Raw genomic sequence first — 27820 nt, 5'->3', positions numbered from 1 at the left:
TGCCACACGAGCTTTCAATTAGAAAATGAAGGGGAAATATCTGAAGGGTCAATATAAAATTGTAATAAGTACAAAATCGATGGTGTCGTACACAAAATAGGGTTTGTTGCGAGGGGTTCTTTACAATACAAATAGAAAACATGAATAATATGACGGACAACATAATGTTTTGTAATTGAAAAATTACAAGGTGTAATGGCAATGGAAAGGAACAGTTACACTTGCAACGAAACAAGTGAAAGACCAACAAGTTATTGATAACACACAAATAAATACAATGGTACAAAGCGCTTCGAAATATGTAATATAGTATTCGCCGCTGCGTAGTTTTTAGCCGCATGCAATAAAATACAATTCGCATTGTTGTAACATTTTGTCGCGTGGTTTTAATTGCGCGCCTTGCCCAGGAATAGTATTAAGTAAATACGTACCAAGATTTAGCCGGGTCTTCACCGCTGTGCCTCTTTGTGTGAATAGTGCCTTTTTCTATTGGAGCCAATTCGCCAGTTCGACCTGCCGCATCCTAGTGGAAAAAAATAACTTTAAAAAAACTTTAAAAATAATTTATACTAATTTAAGAGTATGTTACATGTTAGCAGAAATATTTATTTTCACTCTAAGCCTGCTTTGAGCTGTAGTAAAACTGTCAACTTTTGAGTTAGAAATGTTCCACAATTTTAAGCGTTGTAACTACGAACATACAACTGTTGTGTTCACAAAAGAGAAATTACTGAGAAATACTTTACTGTAGGAACATATATGCTAAAATAGAATTATTAATACTCAGTGGCACACAGTATGTTAATGGTCTCTTTAGCACTCATTAAGGTTAGATTTCTAATACAAAATTTACCCTAAGGTCGCATTTAGTGACCGCCGATACAATGCTAACATTATATGTAGCGATGTATATATATTACTTGTGATCCAGTGCCAGGGCCGTCGCTGTGTCCGGACGTGGCCTTGCGCATCGAAGTGAGTCTGTAGAAGGGCGGTGTCTCAGTGCGCTCGATGAGACAGTTGAGGGTCTCCACAGTCTGCAGTTCCGTCATCATCTCGTCGAGAAGTCTCTCCGGCCGAGACCGCGCTAGGTACAACACTACGCGCTTCGCCTGGCAGAATAAAAAATATGATAGACTAGCGGTGGGCCCCGGTTTCGCCCGGTGGGCAAAATATATACGTTCAATCTCGAGTACAAATGTATGGATAAAGTGATATATTGGCTGAGCGTCGCGAATACTTTCGGAGTACAATGAATTGTCAGTGTTTATTTTTGAGCCTCATTAAAACGAAGGTGCTCTCAAGGCAACCGAAAAGTCTTTTGTTAATACACTTTGATACAAAATTTGAAATTCAAAACCCATAGCAACAGCGGCCCGGCAACTGTGTATCGATCTTGACTTTACCGGCTTTATTTTCACTAAATACTCAATAATTGTTTTACCGGGTAATTTGTTTATCCGATATTTGTGTAAGAAAATTTTCTTAGTATAATTTAAGTAGTTCTCTCTGAAAGGAAGACACAAGAAATCCGATTAACAAGGTTATTAGGTCCAATTAGGAAGAGCGGAAAATTTTAACATTTCATCATAATTGTTTCTTGGGATAAAGGAAAAATTATTTCTTCATAAAACTTGCTTCATAAAACAATTTCATAATTAATCTTTAAATTAATTGTTTATCGCCAAAGCACAACGTATAGTTGCATTTGAGGTAGACATATGATATTGTTGCTATATTAAGGACTAGACAGGGGAGGCCAGGACAAAGCAGAACAGGGCAGGACGAATCCAGACAAACAAAAACAGTATCGAGTTACTGATGCCGTTGGCCAGATCATTAAATCTCTTTGTATGTCCTAATATATTATGCAACATGCACACTCTACAGACAAATAATTTCATATGAATGTATTTATTCTGCTTATCTTGATCACACATCTCACTGGACCAGTAGTAAAAATGCAGTCTTTAATACGTTGTCTTATTTGCAAAAAAAAATGGTGCCCTACCAAATCATCTACTCCAATAAAATAATATATCTTTCAGATACTCACATATGGTAAGAGTTCGTTAGGTGCCATCCCTGACACTATGATGAGGTACCGGATGATGACCTTTAGGTTATTTGGCCAGCAAGCGCACAGCGTCGACCATAGCTCTTCAATCTCCTTCGGGTGGTTGTCCGAGAACTGGATGAACAATTAAACGGCTATATACATGAAAATTATTTGTTGCTTAAACAATAGATGGTACATGAATAAACTTATATATTATACTTATATATTATTATATATTATATTATATTAGACTTCCATTTAAGCACCAGGTAGATAGATACCTGTGATTGTAAATCCCGATATACCATGGAGCACAATTTTATATATGGAATATATGTATTATATCAACCAATTTATTTTTAACAATTACTAATTATACAAAACAAAATACAAAGCGATAAATTTGAAAACGAAAATCACTATATAAGAATTAACTGGAAACAAACAGTACTAACAAAAGTTGGAAAACCAACCAATTCAATGATATAATTAAATGCGCAAATCGTTAAATTAAAGCTTATTATTATCGTGCCCTAGCGGTAGTCTCGTCTATGTTATGCTGGTCTCTCACAGGAGCAGATAATTGGATCCAAACGTTATTACATAAGACTTCAAAGGACGCGAACAGTGCAGCACATAATCTGTTTGATGACGTATCCACTACTAGTCTGCATTGAGATCGGATTTAGATGAAATATGTAGGGGCTCAATCGATCGGTTGACCGTTTTTAAAAAATGTTTACTGTTTCCTAAAAATTAAATGCCACCAATAAGGGCATTTTTACTTATATGTTTTATGATTACAAATTACCTACTATCTTTTATAAGTCGTATATATAATTGTAACCAAAAAAAATGTGTTTATTAAAACAAAATAAACAAAGTCAATATTAATCGCTGCATTATTTTATAATAACGATGTGTTGTGGCACATGCCAGAAAGAGGCAGAAAGTAGGGCGGGGTGTGCCCTGCCCTGACTCTACTGCTAACCCCTTGTGCCGCGACCTTGAATATGTTTGCAGAGGGTCGCCGGTAATCTCCAAAAGCACTCATTATATCTCCCTCCTTTTGTTTATTGAAACTTTACATCGGTAGCTGATTTATCCTCAGATTATACAAATGCACACACATACTCGTAAATAATCATATTATAGTATCAGCCCTTACATACTTTACTTTGAACACACACATTATTCTATAAACAGATATTTGCAGTATCGAGAGAATTTCAAAGCGGTTATATAATTCCTAGTTAATTGGTGTCATTCAACAAAACTACAGTATATATTGAGTGCATCAAAGGGGAGAAACCAAAGTCATAAGCTCTTCAATTAAATTCCTATAAATCGTATACACAAGGTAACAACTTGCCAATTAGTGATTTTAAACTAAATGAAATCAATAACGTTACGCTATTTTCATTCTAATGCGAATTTTGATAGATTTTCCTCTTCAGAAGAATCTCATATCATTTATAATCATAGTTTTTGAGACATATAGAAGAACAGTACTAGTTGCATTTGCATTTCAGATCTATCTCGAGCAAATCCACGTGCAACATTCAATATGTACTATGTAGTAACCTTGGAAAGGTTGTTATTAAGTACAGTGCTTAGTGACACAGGTCATGCAACTCCTTTGGGAGCGGTGAATAAAAGCTTCCTAGCGAATATGTTATAGTTTCCGCATGAAGGTTGCGGCAACGATTAATAGCTCTTAGGTGAAAGTGAGTACACCGCTCGGAGCGTTGTTACACACTAACCTTGTCTCTAAGTAATTACTTAGAACGATGACTTTATATATAACTGGAGTATAAAACAACTTTTGCATTGTTATTGTCACTTAATCATGTTTAAGTCTTTATACTTTTTTTAAATATTTTATTGCAGTTCCAAATGCAAGCGTTGGTGGAATTCTCCCAAACATGACTTGCTAAGTTAAGATTTATCATAATAATTAAAAGTGACAAAGTCAAAATACACTTTGCCCATCAAAAACAGAAACAAGAAGGAAGAAAAGCAGGTGTTACTACAGTCGAAATTCATGGTAACCCATGTACAAAACATATTTAAAATGTAAAAAGAAATAGTCCTGTTAATATTAAATATCAGTTGAGCAAATATTGTGGTCAGTTTCGCCGAGTCTGTATAATTAACTGCGAACGATTCATTTAGTTTAACGTGAGTTACAAAGCGATGCGGCCGACGTCCGCTTGAATGCAAACAATATATGCATGTAATACTGCCCGCACCCCGACCCCACTTCATACAGTCTGCAATATTTTTTTCAATTTACTCAGCTTGTATGTTTCATTGACATTGACTCTACATAAGGTAATAAAAACACAGACCAGCGAAATCGATTTCTAGTAAATAGATAGTCGGAAGGGTTGCGATATTTGAGCACAAACACGGATAAACAAACCGGTACGATCTGACTCGAAATTAAACACACTAAAAACCAATCTCAATTTTAAACGAAACATTATTTTGTAAATCATACAATACAAAATGTTACTTATAAAGTAGTTTTACATGACGTATTTTTATGCTTACAATAATTAACTTTCAGGAAGTGATTCTGAAAACGTTATAATAATTTTCTCTATCTTTGCTTTTATAATAAAGAAATAAATTTTACACAAAGACAACAGTTAATCTTACTATTTTTGATTTGGTAATACTTTTGTTTTATTCATCATCTAGACGAGAACTCTTTTCATCTGCCCGTCCCGGTACAAGGAAGGTACACAGCTTGTATTCTAAATTAATCGATGACGTTGTGAAGGTTCTGACCTTGACCGTGCGGATTATGAAGGGGAGGACGCACGGGGTATTAAGTAGGGTGTAAGTCTAACAATGTTTTGTTGCCGAGCGATCATGACCCTCTAACCATGCGTTACCACTGCCGAAACTGTTACTAATGTTACAAATGTCAATGTTTACGCAGTAGAAAATCACTGAGAAATCACTGAGAAGGTATTATGAAATTTAATTTTCCTTATACTCTTTCGAGCACTCTTTACATGCAAGACTGGTTTGAATATATGTCCCAGACATGGCGTCCTGTATCTGTATTATAACTCCATATTAGATAATAATTTAGCAGCAGTAAAAGTTTTCAATTCACTCACATGTGTATTCATGTAAATACGTAGGATTCATAAAGCTTTGAAACTAACTGCAGCTTCCTGGAGCCTAACACAACCATTGCACAAACATTAATTTTATGTATACAAATTTCATTTGAATCGGTCTATAATCCTCTCTCGATACAGAATATGTTCGGAAATGTTATACCAGATAAATGACATTTGTAATTAAATTTCAGAGGGTTGAATTGTAAAGGTGCAATCGGAGCGTGCCCGGATATCTGTGTGTGCTCCTGTGCGCTTCTTAATTAATTTACAGCGAATTTGTCAGTCGAAATACTGTTGAATGAGTTCCCCTGCATGTTGTAAGCCGATGCCATGTCAATTTAGCCATCACAACCGCACTACGCTTATATAACATACCAAAGTTTGCACGTACATGTATATGAATACCTTTTGTCTCTTTCTAGCTACTTGTACCTATTAGTACCTAGAGCTAGAGAAACGCGCATAGCGCTATAGTCGTTTGTAAGATTTTTCACAAAAGATACGGAATTAAAAATAAAGTAGATTATTATTCATCCACAGCTACGAAATTGTAAAAGATGGCAATCTCATGCTTGAAATATGAATGCACAAGTATCTATATTCAAACGTACCTTTGCAGTGATGTAAAATAAATTATTGAGGACCATTTCAGTGGCTTCCACGGAACCGAGACCCTCTCGTCGTACGCTGCGACCTCCTTCCGACGCGTAGTACTGTGGGCAAGTGATACTTTAAAAACATGAAATGATACAACTAAATTCAAAACTTCAGTTTGGTAAAAGAATATATATAGTTCTTCATCGTTATGACAATGAAAATGGATATAAATGACAATGGTGTGTCCATTCGATTAATACAAAATATTGGAAAAAAATCATAACTTAGTTCATTAAGCTTTTTGATGATTTCCAAGTACAGTTTACTTAGTACAGTTTACAAGAGTAGTATAATTTGGAATCATTGGATGTAGTTACTAAATATGCATTTTCTACCGATATTATATGTTTACCGCTGATCAGAGTGAATGGGGCTTGAACATATTTGGGATGTTCAAACAGTATTTCCGTTGCAAAGCATTAATCAAATAAACGTTGGCCTCTCCCACAAAGGGTAGGAAACAGTCAACATACAAACAATCCTGCACTTCAATATATACACAAAACAAAAGCTTGTTCAGATTAAAATTAAAGTACGTTATAGGAGATTTATTTTATGTTTATTTAACATATATCAAGGTATGTTTGGTATTATTGAATAATGTACTTAATAAAGTACTTTATTTAATTTTAAATTATTATTGTAGCTTCAAATTTAAAGTTATGAAATGTGCAATAATTATAATTTTACTTATATTAAACGAGAAGGGTCTTTTATATTTTTAAGACAAATCTCACCGTATTGGTCGTATTATGGTGATTTAGGCTTTAACTTAGTGCAGATTAATATACACTTAGGAGCGCCAGTAAAAACCGTTACATGACTACAATTTTATCGTACTATCTTTCTAATATTATGTGAATGTTTGTATGGATGGATGTCTGTATCTCCAAAACGGCTTAACGGCTGAATATAGTATGAAAGAGCATATAGGCTATTACCATACCAAGTTTTTTTAAAATTCCGTAGGTACGGACGTAGTCGCGGGCAAAAGCTAGTGTTAATATATTCCTGTTCACAACATTACGCTGTGATTGACGTATCATTTGCAGTTTAATCAATATGACATCGATTAATTACAGGATGTAATTAGAATTTACCCTGGAAAATATCAACATTGCAATATCACCTGTGTTGCGATGTTGATATCTGACAAAGTTAAAAAGGAAATTATGGCTTCAAAATATAAAATTATGTCTCTTGCTCATACATATTTATAAAAGAGGTACAAAGAAATTAGGGTTTAAGGAATTAATTTTTGTTTTAAGGTATCTCCGGAAAAGCTCAACGGATCTTGATGAAATTTGACGCAGATGTAGAAATAGTCTGGGAGAACACATAGGTTACTTATTAAGTTTTTTTTAATGTCGCGCGGACGGAGTCGCGGCCGATAGCTAGTAACTTAATGAAATTGCTCATAATTATTTTCAGGAATAAGAGAGATTAAGCTTTTTTGATGCCATTATTTTAAAGTTACTTGACGTACCTTAATTTAGAGATGTTTAAAACATACAAAAAATTGCTAAAGTTTATAAATTTTTACGGATTTTTTAAGGCTTTAATATATCTTCTTCTTTTCAGCCGCGTTACGCCCACTGCTGGGCGTAGGCTTCCCCCAAAGATCGCCACATTGATCGATCCTGTGCAAGACGCATCCAGGATTCCCAGGACTCTCGTAACCTTGACCAGATCATCGGTCCACCTAGCGGGAGGCCTGCCCACGCTATCCTAAATATATCTATCTACGGATTTATCTCGCTTTATGTTTCTTACCAAAATAAATTCTATTGTAACGTAAGAAAAAGAAATTGATATAAACGCGCCGACCTCACGCTGTACATATTGTTGACTTAATTGATATCACATTGTAGCGGCTCGACGATAATTGGTTGTAATTTAAGATTCGATAAGGACACTCATTAGTATCTACCAAAACATATAGGATTTATTTAGTTGGGTTCTTAAATTACGTTCATTAGATACAACTATACTAAACGAGAAAGTTAAGTTACTCCTTAGTATTCTAAGTAGTGTACACCAAGTATTAACTTTTTACACCAAGTTAATACTTGGTGTACAAAGTGTAAAGTTTTGTAACTCTAGCTTTAATAAGCTAGAGTTACAAAAAAAATTTGTCTAAAGTAGAAATGTGTTCGCTGTAGTAGTTCACTGTAATTACAGCACGTGCCTATTTTCTCATAAACTGTTTTAAAAAGTTTCACAAGTTATCAAGGTACTAATACGGTACTTTACAGCTACAAATGTTATTGATTTATTAAATACAGTTATTAAGCATCGTCTTGTCGATTTTCCACTTCGTTACGAGGCATATTTTATGCTCCAATTCGTAATGACTATTTTTTATTATTATATCGTTTTGGAGGCCTTCACTTAGTCGATAATTACAAAAAAAAAAAACAAAAGTGAAGCTTTTCAATTTAAATCAAAATACAAATAAAATAATAAAAAAAACATTTTCACCGTTATGTAGTTATTTAGCTAACAAGTTTAGTTGAAGATACGAAGAGATTTGTTAAATAAGACGTCAATTATATGATTCAGGACGTCTACATGGTGGTTTTTTTTATATCATAGGGTGGTAATTAATTTATATTATATTATAATGAGAGTAATAAATATAAAAATAAAACATACCTGTATGTATGAGAGTGGATTCGCAGGAGGTACATTAGGGTCCAAGAGCTCGATATTCACAAGCCAAGGCAGCAGATACTGCAGCAGCAACTGACGGACCTCAGTTCTCGCGGTTTGAAAGCGAGCGGTTATTTCTGTTGAAACAATAAACTATTTCAAACGATCAATTACACAAAACCTACATAAGAAGGGCTTTAAAAGTTGATACAATAGATGTTCCTCAACTCTTGTGAGATACATGAACATACATATCGATGGGTCCTATGTTTAAGGGCCAACGTAACAAATTGGTGATTTTTACTTTTTTATGTTAAAAGCTACTTCTTAGTTTAGTTAACAACACGCACTAAACAAAATACACATTTACTGGTGTAAATATGTATTTTTTGCTAAAGTGTGTAATAATCTTTTCCTATATGATTGAAATTTTGAGAGCCTCCCCTGAAAAGTATTTGCACATTGGCCCTTATTCGTAGGAACCATCGTTATATTTATCAAATAGTCAATGTAAAATATTGATTAAATAGTATTAAATTGTTAAGTCACTACCCCAAACCACATACATTTAAATGAGAGCACCAAAAACAGACATACGTTCGACTGATTAACAAGATTATATTGTATAGACAGTAAACTCGAGGACATTTGTTTCCTACCCATTACGATAAAATGTCAGTTGACGATCACAATGCAATTAGGTCGAAAACTCATCACAACAACATACGTACGTATTAAATTATAGCTCTTATGGCAACAGTTAACTGTACAATATTGAAACCTAAGCGCTGAAGCAAATTTAATACTTTGACTGTACATCCGTTGCAAACGTGCATACATCTATATATATATATATAAAAGAAAGTTGTGTTAGTTACACCATTTATAACTCAAGAACGGCTGAATCGATTTGACTGAAAATTGGTGGGCAGGTAGCTTAGAACCAGGAAACGGACATAGGATGATAATTTTTACCCCGTTTTCTATTTTTTATTCCGCGCGGACGGAGTCGCGGGTAAAAGCTAGTTGTTTATAAATCAATATCGTTCAGAGATTATTTCTGATGAAGTCTCAATGTAAATTCAAATTGTGACATTTACCTTGTTTCATAAGGTAAACTATACGATACAAATTAATATAAAATTGAGCCATGCAAATATTGTTTGTTATACATTAAACAAAATCGTATGATATAAAGTAAAAAAGTTCCTATTCAAAAAGGAATAAGTACTAACTGTTGTCTTTACAATTACATACCTTTATATATAACATTTGATTATAAAAATATGATTTAAACGGGGATTTTGGTTTCAGAAACCCACGATTAGACCATTATAATGATTACAAGGAAATTAATTGAGCGTATATCCGTTAATTGTAGTAAAAGTGGTCTGACTTCATTCTAATTAAATATTCTAATAGTATATTCGCCCAACAGGAAGGTAATGTTTTTCGCGGATTTGTTTGTTTTTATGTATACATTCTATTGAGACCTCATGTAGCCAAAATGGCCGTACTGATCTTCCGTGTTATGTCTCAGGTACATTCAGCCGGCTTAAAGATTTTAAAACGGAAATTATAAAAAAAATGAAAGTCAATTCCATTTTTTACCATTCCTTTTCTAAATGTATAGTTAATTTTTTGTTGTTTTTTTATTCTGCCTGTCAAGCCCTTTCCTTTGATACATAATTAGGATGTTTGTACAAAACTATATGCTATCGGCTGTTTTGTATTTGCTAATACTAAGTTAAAAAAACATGAAATTTGTCCCCTCGATGGATGAAATCTCCCCTCTTAATAAATGTTCTAAACGAAGAGTAGTTTTTTGTATAAAGTTTTGTATCCTTTAATATATTGTTCATTTATTTATGTGAACAAGTTAAGTAAAAAATAATTCCTACACGTTTAAGACGTTATATATATTCTACATTACCTGTAATGTCATATGTATTAACAAAATGAATAAGCCTTTGATGTAAGGGATACAGTTAATATCGCGGTTAGCCATCTGTTAAAAAACTGAACATTTCCTATCTACGGTAAATGCCAGTTCGCGAAACTATACGGTTAATCAACAGTACAGGTATTGACACACGGCAAATAATTCAGTGGTCGCTGCCGGATTGCCTTTGTAAATACAGAAGCACGCTGTTTTAATACTCGACAATAAAATATTACCGTGGATTTCCACTGTTGAATCACTTATACAAAAACATTTTTTTATATCCTTTCGCTGCCTTAAAAATACTAGATAAAGATATATTTTAATACACGTGTTTCGGTTACAGAGTACAGTGCAACAGAAAACACTTACCTGAGAACATGGGCATGGTGAGTTCCGGGTGCAGTTGGGACAGCTGCCGGGAAAGGTACAGCTGGGAGCGACAGTACGTGGTGCACAGGAGCACGTCCAGAGTACCCTTGCCCTTCTCTGAACCTAACAATAAACAGATATACCTTAAATTAATGCGTAGTCGATGTTATTGTCATGGTTCGTTTGCATTGTGCAAGCCACAAACCTTCAGTTAGGTTAGGTTAAATTTACAATGCACGAAGATTTGAGCCATGCAGGTATAACCGAGTTTTATAGTACAAATAACTTGAGTTTTGTAGGTTGAGACTGTAGGTTATATGTACATGTATCTTATATATATAAAAGAAAGTCGTGTTAGTTACACTATTTATAACTCAAGAACGGCTGAATCGATTTGACTGAAAATTGGTGGGCAGGTAGCTTAGAACCAGGAAACGGACATAGGATAATTTTACCCCGTATTCTATTTTTTATTCCGCGCGGACGGAGTCGCGGGTAAAAGCTAGTATTATATAAAACCGCCATGTAAAAGCTAACGTGTGTGGCCTGCAAAATATACAGAACTGTTAGTGGTAATGAATAACTATCATTATTTATTTATAAAACATTACAGATCGTATTAAATATTAGATTAAAATTGAAATGATTATAATTGTTTCCAGTCTACTACATGTGGTGATGAGCTTAAAAGACTAAAATGTTTCCTACCGTTTAATAATATATCCTTCCTCCGAAACATTTCTTCAAGGCGAATATTGATATGAAGGCTATCATATTGATAGATAAAGTTAAAACTGCGTGCGTCAATGTAAAAGCTCAAGTCGCCGTTGTAAAAATTCGATATGCAAATTTTAAAGTGAAACAGACTATAGCAAATGCGCCATTTAATTCAATGGGGCGCTGAAATCAAACACCTGTCTCTTTCGAGTGAGCGCCAACACGGGACTACGCCGTAGCAACGGCTACATTTTACTACGAACCGTTGCGGGAAAGTAGGCGGCGTCTGTACGCCGTTGCAAATTACCGTTACGCGCAACAACAAATCCCTCCTGAAACAATACTGAGAATGAAATTAAAACCTTCTTTCTATGACGATATGGTTGAATTTTGTGTGTATCCAGGGAAATTTCATCAGTGCAGCATGTACTGAAAGTTGGTAGCCGACATGGCTCGCCGCCCTTATAAAAAGGCCCTCGCGGAGAGAGCTCACGCAGTTCTCGGCGGGCAGGCGCCCGAGTGGGCAGTCTTCAAAATGACTGCCCCCCCGCCACATATTAATATTACCACTGTGGGGCCCGGGTTAAATTTAACAAATCCAAACGGTACGACAAAATCGGAAATTTGTCTTTTTGAATCGGTTTCGGAACAAATTGCAAACGGCCTAAACGTCTACTATATACCGATCCTTGTTTTACTCGGCGCTATCGGAAACCTTCTGTCCGTGTACGTGTTTTACAAAACAAAACTTCGGCTACAATCGACGAGTCAATATTTATCGGCACTGGCAATTTCGGACACCCTTTTTCTCCTACAACTGATACCACCATGGCTCAACGCGGTGCATTTCTCGGATCTGTTTCATCGACAAGGCTTCTGTCAAATATTCGTATATATTTCGTATGTGACTTGCACCTTCAGCGCCTGGATAGTGGTTGCATTTACGATCGAAAGGTTCATGGCAGTTCTGCACCCGCTCCAATGTAACGTAATTTGTACCGTGCGACGATCCCGATATGTGATAACGGCCATCGCTCTTTTTTCACTGCTCTTGAATATACCCGTGCTACGATTTGTGACACCGACGCCTACGGACTGCAATATCGACTTTGAATATCTTGCGCATGCCGCACGCTTCAACATTGTTGATACGGTGGCATCATTCACAGTCCCTCTTGCAGTCATATTCGTCCTGAATGTCCGAATCGTAGTAGGGATATATCGCATAGAGCGTGAACGGCGGGAGTACACGAGAGCGGAGCATTTGGCGGCCTTCACCAACCAGATCCAGCCTCAGCGGCCCTTGGGCTATCCACGGTCACAAACACGCGTCACAAAAATGCTTCTCATCGTGTCTTCGGTCTATGTCGGCTTGAACGTGCCTGCCTACACCATGCGCGTCATAGCCTACGCTTTCAATCTGGTAAGTGGACTTTGTCTTAACAAACTTTTATTATTAAAAAAATATATTTAGAATTTTGAAAACCACGACAATTTTAATTACTTGCTGGATAAAAGTTTTACCTACAATTTTAGCATCATATAAAAATGCTTTAATTATTTTTGTATAACTAGTCTTAATATAAAATATAATCTAAATTTAATCTCTTTTATAATACAATGTAAATTTTAAAATAAATGACTTGATAACAAGTTTTTTAAAATATCTGATAGAGTTTTGCTTTTCTTATTTTTAAAATTGATTGACGTATGAGATTCAGACTCGAAGGACCATCGCACAATCGTCAGTTGCCGTAAATTACTTTATGATAGACGATTAGTTATTTAAAGGTTGATACACATAGAAAATAATAATTGTGTTCACTGGAATCAAAGAATAACTCAGATACTATGATAAATGAAGCGTTGGTCATATTTAGTAGATTTTAGAGTTTACATTTTGATTTTCGTGAAATAAATAAAAAACATTCCAACGCTATATATGAATTCGTTGATTCGTCAGAAGCACTTAGCCGTGCGTATGTCTTTTATAAAAAAAAATACTGCAACGTAGATATAAAAATAATAGAAACTATTTTGCAACATTAGCTTGCATATTTTAATAAATAATATTGTAACTGAGATGTAATCCGCTTTATCACTTTTTGTGATAGAAACAAAGGGAATTATAGAGGTAGAAGGTTGGTTAGTAAAAACGGCAAAATGTTGAAGGCTTAGAGCGGCGGCGGCGGGCAGTGAGAGGCAAGGCACCTGTTGCCTTGTACAAGTCGCCGCCCCTTACTTTGAAATAGAAAAATCTCATTTGAGCTGTATCTTGCTTTTCGTCGGGCTTTACTTCACTGTGAGAGTTATTTCAAATAATATTATAAAAGTGATAAAATGTTAAGAAAAAAAATATAACCACCTTTTTCTATTTCTGTGAAAAATAACACGACAGTATCTTAGGTATCGAGTCCTAAATAAAAAAAGCAGCAAATATGCTAGCAATAAGAAGAAGAAATATATAAATATGAGCTACGAAATACGAGCACGAAAATCCAATTTGTTTTAAAATGATCATGTAAAGTCAAACTTAATTACTGAAAATAATTAATTTAACTGTGAAATTCGTATTCAAAATTATTATAGCTTTTGCGTATTAAATGCAACGAGGCGAACATTCCTTTACTGCACAATAAACGTTATTTGTGTTTGAGGACATAGTTCTGGAACATTTCAATATTGAATAGTGAACAGTAGATAATTGCTACGCTTATATTGCGACTGGTACGTGAGGCGTGGGTGTATAACTTGAGACAAATTACTTGCCTTCTCCCCCACCCCCTCGGGGGTGTATTATATTGAGTTTTTTTTCTAATTGAGATCTAAAGGTTTCTTCCAATAAACATTGTAACAAATGTCGAGTAACTTTGAACTAACAGACGTAGCCAGTAGACATGATATAGAGCATAAGTTTATGCTCATACCCGACATTTTTAACTATTGAAAGGTATCTTAAAGAATACTTTATATTTATACAAATGCAACGTGCTTGTGTACACAAAGAATACGGTGATATCTAAGAGGCACAACAATAAAACCTATCGCACTTTTACGTATAATCTTAAAACGATACGCAAATGCCAGTTTTATCCTGAGAATTCCTTATTTATCACAATGTACATTATATAAAGTATAATACTAAACTAACTATAGTTGTTTTTAAACTTGTTCATGCGTTATATCAACTTTTCCTTGTCAAACAGAATCAACGCGAAAGCACCGGCAGTTGGGCAGCTCTACAACAAATCGCGCTAATATTCTTCAACACAAACTTCGGCATCAATTTCACGCTGTACTGTCTGAGCGGGCAGAACTTCCGAAGGGCGGTCAAGAACATCCTGCCCACGTTTAGAAAAAGAACTCGCCGCGCTATCACCCTGAGAGAACTGTCGCCTAACCAAGCGCCCGGCGGCAGCGCCACAAGTAAGTCAAAATTACACGCTTAATTTTATATTTAACATAATTACATGAATTCTTTGAAGCGATTTTATAAAATTTCATGTGGATTAATTTTGAATTTGCTTGCGTCATAAAATACGAATATAATAAAATATAATTACGATACATCTAACCGTCTTATAATTTACTTTATATCGATGATTCGGGTTACATTTGAAGCAAATTATGTACATTTTTAATTTGCATTAAACATTATTTGTGACCATATACGTAATGAGCTCTTTGGCGTTTGGCTTAAGCGAAGCATTTTTAACAGCGAAGTTTTGGTATACTTTATGTCCTAATGTGTGGCTTTCCTTGAAGAAATATATAAAAATATACTTAGAAATATAAAAAGGAAAATACTTAGAAAATACATAAAAAAGAAAATATTAGGATATAAAATTCCAGGAATACCCGACGACCTTATTTGGATTTAAAAGTATTGAAATGGTTCTTTAGAAATTTATTGTACATCGATGGAAAAAAACGTACATTTTTAGATTTCACTGACATTTTACATTTCACAATAAATACTGCAATTCATAATTACGCTACGACGAAAATATTATATTTTTGGAACAAAACATTGACATGTCGCGAATCTTGCCGGAAAATAGCGTGATTTTTTTGTTTTTGGTCTTTTATATATTTTGTTATATCTGTTCATATCTCACAGACAACATACACTATTATTCATTTAATCGTGCACTTTGAACTTTGTCGCTTTTATATGTGCAAAAGCTATTGTTCATTTCACCGTGTGTTTACACTTACGAAACACATCTACAAAACATATAGACATCCCTCTGATTCACTTATAAATAGGGATTACAGTTTATATACAAATCTTTCGTAGGGGAAACACAAGGCCAATCAACAATCATGTTCTTATCGACTTATCTATTCAAATCAACAAACCAATAGCTTTATTTGTATCATTTAATTCTTTCCTTTGTTGTTTTTTTTTTAATTATTTTTTGTTTCCTTATTTCTAGATCGTAGTCATACGTGAAAAAAATGTTTTGCGAGAAAAGAAGTTTAATGATGGACACATTTATCTTCGATGTTTCACTTGTGCAAAAATCAGGCAGTGTTATATTAATATTATGCTAAGAAGATTTAATTTGTATTTTCTTACATTAATTTTTACTATTTTAATGTGAATATAAATCGATGGCTCCTATGAATAATAGTCAATGTGTAAATTGACAACTTTACAGTAGAGACTCTCAAAGCTTCAACCATAAAGGAAAATAGGCCGCATAGGCCCTTTTATTGCAGCAAAAAAAAAAACACGTTTAAAACTGTAAATGCGTATTTGTGTTTAGTGCATGTTGTTTACTAAACTAAGAGGTAGCTTTTTAGATAAAAAAGTAAAAATCAACAATTTGTTACTTTGGCCCGTTTACATACGACCCATCGATATATAGATTTTTAATATTACCATAAATTTATTACTATTATTTATAGAGTCATTACATTTGTTTTATGAAACTTTTATTTTTATCGGTAATTTTTAGTTATTAATTATATTTAATTGTATTTTTTCATAATTTTATTATTCTAGTATGTTGTTTTTATCTTGATTTCTAATGTTATATTATTAATTAGTTTTTTAATTGAATTTATTTTAAAAACCTTACAGTTTTCCGTCTATTCAATAAAAATAAAACTTTATTTCTAGTTTCAATTTAAGAATTGGTTAGATTAAAAAAAATGATAAACATACACACATTTTGTTCTGTGCGAAACTATCACTTCTTGAAAGGCACAAAAAAATTACAGTATTTATGTATAAGAGCTGTAATGGTAAAATTTCAAAATTTTATTTTTGCGATATTAATATAATAAAAGAAAAATAGCAACTAAAGAGCCAGGGGCAGAGTTTGCATCGCTTACTATTGGTTTCTGAGACCAAAATCTCTGAATAAAACATATCATCATCCCTGTCATTATTTTAGACAAAACAGAGATAACAACATGTATTAAACTGAAGATTTTAGAAGGCTAAAGTATATTTGCATTTGCACTCTTACGGTAGATTATAATAACGTTGTACATTTTTATGAAAGGCCAGAATGCATTTATAGTACGTATGTTAAACTAAGTGATTTGTTAAAATAACTAAGGAAAATGTACATATAATGATATCTAAACACCTGATCAATGCTCATATGTTAATAAAAGACTGATAATTATTATTAACAACTTAGAATAAGTAAAAAAAAAACAATTAGAATAGGCCGCAAGAAAATAAAAATTAAGAAAAAAGTAAATAATTAATTTAAACAACTATCATAATTCCATGTAAATCCATGCAAAAGAAATCAACCATATAAGAGTAGGGCGGCGTGTGTCGGCTGAAAATTATTCGGTCAGCACTCACGTCGTGTAAACGCGCCTATTAAAGTTTTTACACTTCTCACAAAATAGCAATTAGAATCTATATTGAAATATTGTAATTAAGATTAATCGTTAACTGAATAACGAAGTTATCAGTAAGATTAGCTTTAGTTTCACTTCCCTCGGATGGATTAATCTTACTAATTTAAATGCGAATGTTTAGATGGATGGTTGGATGTTTGAAGTTATCTCCCTAACGACGTAACAGATCTTGATGAAATTTGGCATAGATGCAAAACATAGTCTGGAAGAATACATAGGTTACTTATGTTTTTTTTTATTCCGCGCGGACGACAGCTAGTCTGTAATAAAAATGCATTTAAAATGGATTATATATTTCTAATTAGTTGAAAAATATAGGAAGTAAAAATGAAAAGGTGTTTTAAATTGAAAAATTTAATTACTAAAGTTGCGGTAAAACAAAGTTTGATTTTTTTTTCTTAAATTGCCTTATCTATGGTTATCGAACAAATCACTGTCACGGTGTAACTTAATTATTTTAAATTATCATTTCTTGACTCAAAAGACAAACATTTCTGATATCGTTACTGCCTTTGAATTTTATCGCAGAATTTCTATCCCTTACGGTCGATGTCAACTCTATTAATTCTTTGACGTTCGCATTGTCATTTTGATAGTTGTCAAAACCCAAAAAAGTCATCATCCTGTCATCACCCTGTCCTTGTTCCACTCATCTTTGTCGTCACTCTTTCTTTATTATGTCTTCTTTCACACAATCTATCCATCTCTTTCTGTCTACCTCTACCGGTATATCACTTCAAACTCATAATTAAAGTTCGACAAAAAAAAATGTAAATTAAAATGAAATATGTAGAATTATGTTGTCAATGAACTTAATTACCGTAATGAAAATTTAGTGCGGAAAAACGTGAAATACAGTTATTTTAAGGGTGTTAATTGGTAAGATAAGTTAAACTAAGTAAAACTTAAGATACGGAATTCGGAGTGGCATTTCATTTCGTTATCAAACCATAAACACTATCGAATGGTTAAAAGGACTTCAGAAACAGGGCATAAGAGAAATTGGCAGTCCGCGGAGAAATAAAAAAAAATACTAAGGAGCATATGCGTTCTTTCACTCTAGTCTAGACTATCGAATATGTATCTCTCGAACACCTCAATCACGGATCTAAATGAAATTTTCCAAATTAATCAGTTTCACCGTTTTGGAACGACTAAAAATTCATCCATCCATCTAAACTTTTGCATTTATAAAATTAGTAAGAAAAAAGTAAATTAGTATAGATAAGTACTTTTAAGCAGGCCTTTTAGTGGAGAATGTAGTTGAGAGAGTAGTAAATTTAGTAAAGCAAAATTCGAAAATAAAGATAAACTGTCATTAAAACTAAAAAAAAAATGGACTTCGAACTTTAGTCCGCCCAAAAAAAAAACAAAAAGGGCCTGATTATCCGTAAGATTATTTTCTAAGGTTTAAAAATAAATTTTAATCTTTTAAGATATGTATTGCCAGCATTTATCTAATTAATTAATATTACTATACGTAATTAATTTTTAGATATAGTTTAGTTATTTCATGCATGTCATCATTATCTTTCTTTTCAATAAAACATTATTATTTTTTAAAACCTTTTTCCTTTTTATCCACCCAAATAAGGCTACGTGGGAAACGTAGCAATATCCATTCATAAATATTAAATTTAATTATTTTGGTCTCCATTATTGTATAACATAATAAAATAATAAAACTTTAATTCGAAAAAGAACCCGATTGGCTGAGGCTCTAATAGATGAAATAGCGAAATTAAAATTAAAAAATAATTAATTTAGACTACATAATCTAACTACTAACTTAGACTAAATAATCTCTTATTAAGTGTACACAATACATATACATAACTAGCTTTTACCCGCGACTCCGTCCGCGCGGAAAAAAAAAATTGAAAACGGGGTAAAAATTATCCTATGTCCGTTTCCTGGTTCTAAGCTACCTCCCCACCAATTTTCAGTCAAATCGATTCAGCCGTTCTTGAGTTATAAATAGTGTAACTAACACGACTTTCTTTTATATATATAAGATTTAAAAAAAAGTAAAAAAACTAAATAGTATAACAATTTCTTATTTTAGAACATCGAATACATCGAAAAAATGGTTATGCAATGTCAAAAGTTACGGCGAGATTCGAAATCGTTTTTCATTAATTTAGAATTTAATATCTTACATTATGACACTTCGGAGAAGAAGAAGACAAATCTAATGGCACCTCACTCCTCCAAATTAGTTCACTCGTTTAGGTTCTAGGCCATGACAAAACATATAACAAATAATTACAACTTCTCAAGTTAGATATCTCTGTACGTTACCTTATTTATATTAAACACTGTTGGAAATATAAAAAAGTAGTGTAATAATGCTTGAAAATACCCTTTGTTTATTGATTTGCAACAAGTAATAATAGGTTCATCATTTCTATTTAAATTACAGGGTTTCTTGCGTCATACGTAGAAACAGGTCTATTTGTCGTATGTGTGTGTACGGAGCTTCGTTCAGGTCTCACATTTAATCAATCGAAGGTAGTTTTGTACAAAAAAGGTATTTGAAATCGCGAAATTTTGTTCAAAAAAATTAATGCTTTAAAAAATAAGGCTAAATTGTAAAATTTCTTCCAAATAATTGTCCCAGTTCCCGAGACAGCCAATTATTTTATGTAGGACTAGCTTTTACCCGCGACTCCGTCCGCGCGGAATAAAAAAAAATGCACACAAGATAAAAAAGGTTCCTATATACGAGTATATATATAAAAGAAAGTCGTGTTAGTTACACCATTTATAACTCAAGAACGGCTGAATCGATTTGACTGAAAATTGGTGGGCAGGTAGCTTAGAACCAGGAAAAGGACATAGGATAATTTTTACCCCGTTTTCTATTTTTTAATCCGCGCGGACGGAGTCGCGGGTAAAAGCTAGTATCTTATATATATAAAAGAAAGTCGTGTTAGTTACACCATTTATAACTCAAGAACGGCTGAATCGATTTGACTGAAAATTGGTGGGCAGGTAGCTTAGAACCAGGAAACGGACATAGGATAATTTTTACCCCGTTTTCTATTTTTTATTCCGCGCGGACGTAGTCGCGGATAAAAGCTAGTATATAGATAGATAGATAGATGTATAAAAAAATGATTATAAAAACAATGATAACATGTGAAACAATTGAAACAATAAAGTATGGGGCAGTTCTGTACTCTGTTTGCAAACTGTATAAAATTGTTTGAAACACAAAGCAACAACTACAATTAAGTACCTACTATGTAAACTGAAACTGTAGCATTCGATGTGGCTATTAAATTATTGATAAGCTGAAGTCACGTGAGGCACGCTTTGACTAACAAATTATATACACTTGTACAATGAATACATAAGAAGTATATAAGAGCTTTGTCTTTTGTCTATCATTGAAGATCATGGTAGACATGTTAGAATATGTCAACAATGTTGTGAGTATTTATTTCTGAAACTTTTGTTAAAGGTGTGAGTAGAATGTTCAATTTACTAATAATAGACCGACAAAGATATCTGTACCTGTGGACATAAGTCAAACTAAATGATGACAGGTCCTGTCTCCCTCCTGTCATCGTCAAAAAAATCACAAGATCCTCTTTGTATTCTGGCTGTCATATAATTTTTTATTTTAAGTAATTTCTCGAGCTTTTCAAGTTTTATATTTGATTTACAATAGTAAAGTGTTTTAAATAAAATAAAAAACAAACAGCATGTTCAGTTGTTATTGCAAAAGATTGCAACATCAAGGTACATATGCATTGTTGGTACAACGTGAGTGATAGGAATAGAAGGGGTATCGATTTGCAAACGCGTGCCCGGGAGCACTCTGACAGATTTGCTTTGCTCGTAACCACATATTACAAACACTTTGTGAACTTTACTTTCCACGTTCCGACAAAACACTACAAAACGGTATACTTGTTACTTGATATCAATACTCGGATGTCAATTAATTAGTTTATAATTAATACGAAATATGTATTCTGCATTTCTATAGATTTGATTCAATTAACTAATTTCTGTAAGTATCATTTCAATACGCTTTTTAAACTGTAAGATAAAATAAAATTGTTTTCAAAGAAATGGTAGAGGCTATAATATACTATGATAACTTGACAACAGAACATTTGTTATATTTTGTGTCAAACATTACAGTAAAATTAATTACTGAAATGTTTTGTTTCTTCTAAATAGATATAAAATATATTATTATTCTTCTTAATATATATACTATAAAAACTATCAATAAAATTTCATGCGGCGCAATGTAACTGGCTTTCAGCAGTCGATTGCTTGTTGACCGAGTTCATTATTTTGCAATGGTATGAAAACACCGGTGTGCGTTTAGCGAAAGCTAAATAGCTATGTACCAGTAATACATGACACTGCAAACGTCCACCGTCATAAATTGTCCCTTTCGTGTCCAACTTTACATCGTACTATCCATTATTTTTTGTAAAATCCCACACGGGCGTGGCGGTGCGCTGTATGTAATTTTTTTGGGATCGAGGGTGGGGGGGATCTTCGAAACCCTTTTGCCTTCTGTGGTGGGGATGAGACAACAAACGATGACACTTATTATTTCCATGATTTGAAAAGGAGTCAGTCTGTACGATGTGTGTGTCTAATTAGTATTCCTAGCACTAAATTATTTTGATAGGTTAATTGGGGATGAAAAATTAGAAGGGGGGGAAACAAATCAATTTTGAAATTTGTGACAGGAAATAAGAACAATAACAAAGACACAAAGATGCAGAAATTATTTACGTTATTAAATTCTAGTTTAGCAGTTAAAAAGTTGAGAAACATGCTTTTATATCACTGTTTGTTACTTGATAAATATGGTCTTTAGAGTACAGAACGAAAAGGTTTGCCACGGAAGGACTCGTATCGTTAAATACTTCAAATTAAACCTTCCAATCCACTAATTGGCGTAAAAATATCTGAGTAAAACATATTCTACGAATGATTAAGTAACATAAAGACCTTACTTCGAGGAGAGGGAGATATTTATCTCGAACATTTTATAAAGATTATTAAAGTGTATTAAAAAGGATTAAGTTCAAGGTCAGAAAGGTTCGGAGACGGTCGTTAAGACTTTCTCAAGTATTTAATAAACTGTAATATCGGTGGCCGTGTTGTCAGTTTCTTAGATCTCATATTAAATAACCGACAAGTTTATTAATTGTATTTCCAAAGTTGTTTAGACCTGTGTCAAGGCGATCAGATTATCACCTCCCACTCATTCGTCGGGCGACACTTGGAAGGTATTTACTTCAAAAGCTTCAGATTAAAATTATTTCACTAAATAATATTCAAGTGTTGTCTGCGCAGTTTTCGCAGGCGTTTTTATGAAAAAAGCAACATTAAACCGTGCAGCTGCCGCTCCCTGATTGGTCAAAATATGACGCTGTCAAGATGACATTTTTAGTTGACATATATTCCAACTGCCATAAGATTTTTTTTGGAACTATATTAAAACAAGTGTCACGGCTGTGGAATTCTACGATAACATTCTACAAGCTAATAATATCTGTTTTTTTTTTCTTAGCCTCCTTCATCAGTAACGACGGGGCGGGCACTAGTGGTGTACAGGCAACGGCTCGACATCGCCGTAACGACCAATACATCACGAGATGGACGTTCGATAATAGCCGACAGCGCCGTTTGCAGGCCAACAGCGGCAACTCAGAGACCATCGAACTGAGACGGATCGCTCCCCCGCAAGTCCATCACGGCGTACGGTATTTGGATCCATCACTTAGATCAGGACGACTCGCAAACAACAACAAGTAAATTTATAAAATTAATTTTAAGAATATCTATAGTGCATGCACTGTTGTTAAATCAGGGTACGGGTTTTTTTTTTAATACAAAACCACGTGTTTTATATTGGCTTATAAAATTGATATAGAAATTTTTATATTCAATTTGGTTTTTGCTCAAAAACGAATTGAAATAGTATTATAAAATAATTACGTTATTTATTTTATAATTAATACTTTTTTGTTTGGTTCTGGTACATTAGGTTTAATTGAAACAATACTCGTACCATGCTGGACAAGGGTAAAATATATTTCTATTTACAAAACAAAAATCGATTTTGAAGTATTTAAAGATATATCATATTTTGTGCATATTGAACCTTTGAACATGACTAAGTTTTTATACAAAACATTGAATTTATTAGCGAACAAGAATGATTCGAAAAACATAACTTTTACAAGTAATTTCAGAAAATATTTTATTAGATTAACAGTGGTAGATCCCGCAACAACAATATTTGTTGGGTGCACGAATGGGCTGGGTCGACCGGTGCAATACCACGACCACACAGAAGTCAGGCGTGAAGTGGAAGCAATTCCGCGTTTCGTCTGATGAGTGTGGTGCCGGAAGCCTAATTTTAGTCCTCTATCCTTTCCAACCCTTTCCTTGTTAGGGAAGGATGGGATGTGGAAGTGGATTTTGCGGAAGAGGGGACGCATATGAAGGAAAAATATCCTCTTTCTGTGCGTCCCCTTCTCCGTTGATTAAAGGTAGGCAACGCATCTGCATTTGCGGATGTCTATGGGCAACGGTCGCCTCGCTATTTCAGCGAATCCAGGTGGCCGCTTGCTCGTTTGCCACCTTTTGATATATAAAAAGATTAAAATATAGTAAAAAAAAAATTAGAAATGCATACACATTGTCTAAAGATCACGAAACCTATACTAAATATTGTGGTCATGTTACCATATCATCAATTGAAGTTATAACATTTAAAATTGCTTAAACACATAGATCATTAATACGAGTACCGATCCGGTATCCATTACTAAATCAATTTGACAACTGCAATGCGAGAACACAGACTGAATTAAGTTATGTATTAGATTTTTAAAGGAATTAATTACTTACGTTATATTAATTTTTCAATATTACATATAAATAATATGTTAAATATGATTTACCATCTTGTAATAAAATACGTGTATCAAAGTGCTATTAGGTTCGATAAAAATTTTCTTATTAAAACGGTCTTCTTGAAAACAACAAACGTAGCAACGTACCCTAACTTTCAATAAACTATGTACCAATTCTATTAATTGAAACTTAAAATGTGTGAACGTGTCATAATATAAAAGATTTTTAAAAGTTTTCTTCTGGCAAATTGATTATGTGTGTGCATTTATGAAAATAAATTACAAAAAATTAAATATTTCTTTACCGGTGAGGCTCTATCTAAATAAGGAAAAAAAAGTGAAATAGTAATCAGCATCGTGTAAATTGCCTTTATTAGTTATTGTATTAAATTTACTTATCTTTCGTTGTTAAAATGTTAACAAAATAATTAATTCTCGTTTTCAATTAAGAGTGTTATTTAATACTTTACTGGTTATTCCTTTAAATCTATATCTTTTATGGTTGTTTCCATTTTAGTTGTATAATTTGATATCAGATTTCAAATAACAAGCCAAATAATTCCGGGAAAAATTAGACAAATTAGAATTGGGAGTGTGAAAAAAATTAATGTTTATTTTTTATATATATTTTAAAAACTTAATTATTAATTTTATCGATGTGTAACGTGAAAAACGAAAAATATTTTTTTTTCAATTAATTACAAGCGATTTAAAATTAAAATATAGTCACGTGAATGTGAACGATAGCCACAATACTTGTGACGTCATAATGTTTCGCAAATTCATAATGGGTATGTTCCGATATGCACTGCGACCACTGTACAGTGTGACGTCAATTCAGCATACTGTGATGACGTCCGTCCCTTTATAGCCAGTTATACTGGTTACGATTAAAACGGAACGCAATCCCGTATACTTTCAGCAGCATTTTTTGACACAGCATTCAAATGAGTGTGTTCAAGTTTTCTAGTACATTAAAAAAACTGTTTTGGAGTAGTGTCAAATTAAAAATATTTTAATTAATATGAATTGTAAATTGAATTTATAATATAATAAAAGTAAGTACTTTTTCATAAAAAAGAATATGTTTTTCATTATCAACACAGTCTAATAAGGTTAATTTTTGCAATTCTTCCATTGTTTTATTTATTAATCCAAACTAATTACAGAACTTTAAAATTTTCTGATTAAACTGTAGCTTTGTTTATAAGACGTTAGGCACTCGAGTGGTTTTGACTGATCACGTGATCAAGGTACTGCGAGTACCTTACCTCGAAAACGCCAGTGCTCACAGTAGCATATGGCGGCGATTTATGACGTCATATATTTCCCTAGGGTACTGCGGCAGTATACTGGCAGTCCATAACAGAACGAATTTTTCTACAGTGATAGCACTGTGCAGTGCTCGCAGTGCATATCGGAACATATCCAAATGCATCGTTTACCGCTATTATACGTCAGCTGTCAAGTTGACAAAAAAACAGTATGACGTCACACGCGCTCAGATTTGTTCGGGAGTTCTCGGCGCGTCTTCGGTACTGGATTCAAAAATTAATTTTGATTTTGATATAACTTATTAATTATTGCGAAAAATAAAAAAATAAAAATTGTTTTGCTATAAAACTTATAGATGATCTTTCCATTTTTCAAAGAAAAAAAAATAAAACACTCAATTGCTATTGCAATCTTAAGATCGATTATAATTGAATGCAATGGATTAAAGATTAATTAATTGCTTATTAAACAAAAATATTAATTTCAGCTGGTACAATGCTGATCTGTTCTCGTGTGAATTATTCACACACTCAATTCAATAACTTTAAAATATTTTACATCATTAATTCACAATTTTGTACTTTTGACTATATTTTAAATTTAAAATTATATTCAAACAAATCGATTTTAAATGCACTTAGACAGGGAATTATTGGCTTAAATTGCATCTTTTCATCCATCAAAATTTTATAATGCATATTTTCAAAACATTTTTGGCACTTTAAAATAACTATAACTGTAACAATTTGAAAGGTTTTGATAAGTAACGAAAGATTACAGTATTATTAAGTAATAGTAGAGGATATAGGTATGAGTGGCCTCTTTAAAGTGTGCTAGAAAGTGAGTGAAGTGAGATGAATGTATGGGAGATATGCAAATGTGTGGTAACATTTGGTTGATTTGCAGATTATTAAAAGTACTAAAAATTTATAGTTGATAAATGAAATGATTCAAATTTTAACTGCGGTGAATGATTCGGTAGCTTTTTAAAATGATTTAACTCTATTAAAAAGATACATTTATGACATGAAAACTCCTATATCAAAAATTTGTTCTGAAGGCTTGAGTTAATATACTGGTTTTAACCACAACAGTATTTTAAGATATAAGTTTTAGGCGTTTACTGACATCTCGCGAGACATAAAAATGTCATCTGTTAAGTCTGGAATTAAAAAATAAACAAGGCAAGTCTAGGCTAGGATTCCGTTAGATAAATCAGCTTGAGATCCGCAGTAAAACTATGGCATACGCTTTTTTGATAGATTTCCAAAATATTAGTACCGGTTAAATGAGGCTTTTCTTAGAAGAACGAACCTTTTTTTAGTTGATAACCTAACCAAATATTGCTTAAGACAAATGCCTATAATAATGGCTATTCCGGGGGGGAGGCCTTTGTCTAGCAATATTTTTTTTTTAATTTACTTACTTGTTTTCCCTGATGATTTTTTCCTGTAAAATTGTGGAACGGTTCATCTGGTGTTGAATGAAACAAAAATTACGAGTACAAACATGTGTTTCGAAGTGGAGGGTGGGATGGAATAGCCACATTGTTGGATTATTATTTTGACAAAATACAGTCAATATAATAATTCAGCTCTTACCGCCATATTGAGAGACGTTCAATAGTTACTAATGTAGGCCCTTAGTGTAAATTTAGTATATTAAATCTAGGCAAAGGGACTGATTAGATAACCATTACGACTCTAAGTATGGAAGTTAATTGTAAAACTAAAGCCTTGATAATAACCCAATCTAGCAATTTGCCTCATTTTTTTTATGTTGCGTCTGCGAGAATTTTTGAAAGCATTTTTACGTAGCCATAAATATTTCGCGTATTCATTCGCCGTAATGTTTTAAAAGTATTTGTCTCAGGATTTTATCCTATCAAGTTAAGGTAGCTGTTATAAAATAAAAAAGCCGTCATCGGCAAAAAAGGTATCTAAAAATCTTGCTAGACATTAGAACATATACGTTTAGCAGCCAGTCAAGTTTCCAGACTTAGGTCTCTCCCATTCTTTCTCCCCTTCTATCCTTATGTTCGCTCTTAAGTCTTTTACTTTTGGGTATAATTTTTGAATAAAGCATGATTTTTAAACTGTTTTTTTATCAAGGTTAAGAAGCATTTACATTTATGGTATTTAAATAATTAATGATTTTTTTGTCCCATGCTTGTCTGTCATCATTTCCTTGTCTTTTTTCTTAGGTTATGTCTGAC

At 33.2% G+C, this 27820-nt stretch overlaps 2 protein-coding genes across 2 annotated transcripts; one reads left to right on the top strand and one right to left on the bottom strand.

The window, feature by feature from the left end:
• Positions 1–415: 415 nt before the first annotated feature.
• On the bottom strand, positions 416–11014 carry LOC123723453 (protein furry-like). Its single transcript, XM_045686086.1, has 6 exons — positions 10823–11014; positions 8512–8645; positions 5811–5912; positions 2057–2191; positions 921–1112; positions 416–523 (listed from the first exon to the last, which is right to left on the bottom strand). The coding sequence occupies exons 1-6, from the start codon at positions 10836–10838 to the stop codon at positions 416–418; spliced, it is 687 nt and encodes a 228-aa protein (XP_045542042.1). The 5' UTR covers positions 10839–11014.
• Positions 11015–11987: 973 nt separating this feature from the next.
• On the top strand, positions 11988–23224 carry LOC123723452 (thyrotropin-releasing hormone receptor). The gene is made up of 3 exons (XM_045686085.1): positions 11988–12962; positions 14746–14965; positions 22980–23224. Exons 1-3 carry the CDS (start codon positions 11988–11990, stop codon positions 23222–23224), a joined length of 1440 nt encoding a protein of 479 aa, XP_045542041.1.
• Positions 23225–27820: the final 4596 nt, after the last annotated feature.

Source organism: Papilio machaon, chromosome Z (assembly GCF_912999745.1).
Source record: "Papilio machaon chromosome Z, ilPapMach1.1, whole genome shotgun sequence".
NCBI lineage: Eukaryota > Metazoa > Arthropoda > Insecta > Lepidoptera > Papilionidae > Papilio > Papilio machaon.
This window is presented reverse-complemented; position numbering and strand designations above follow the sequence as displayed.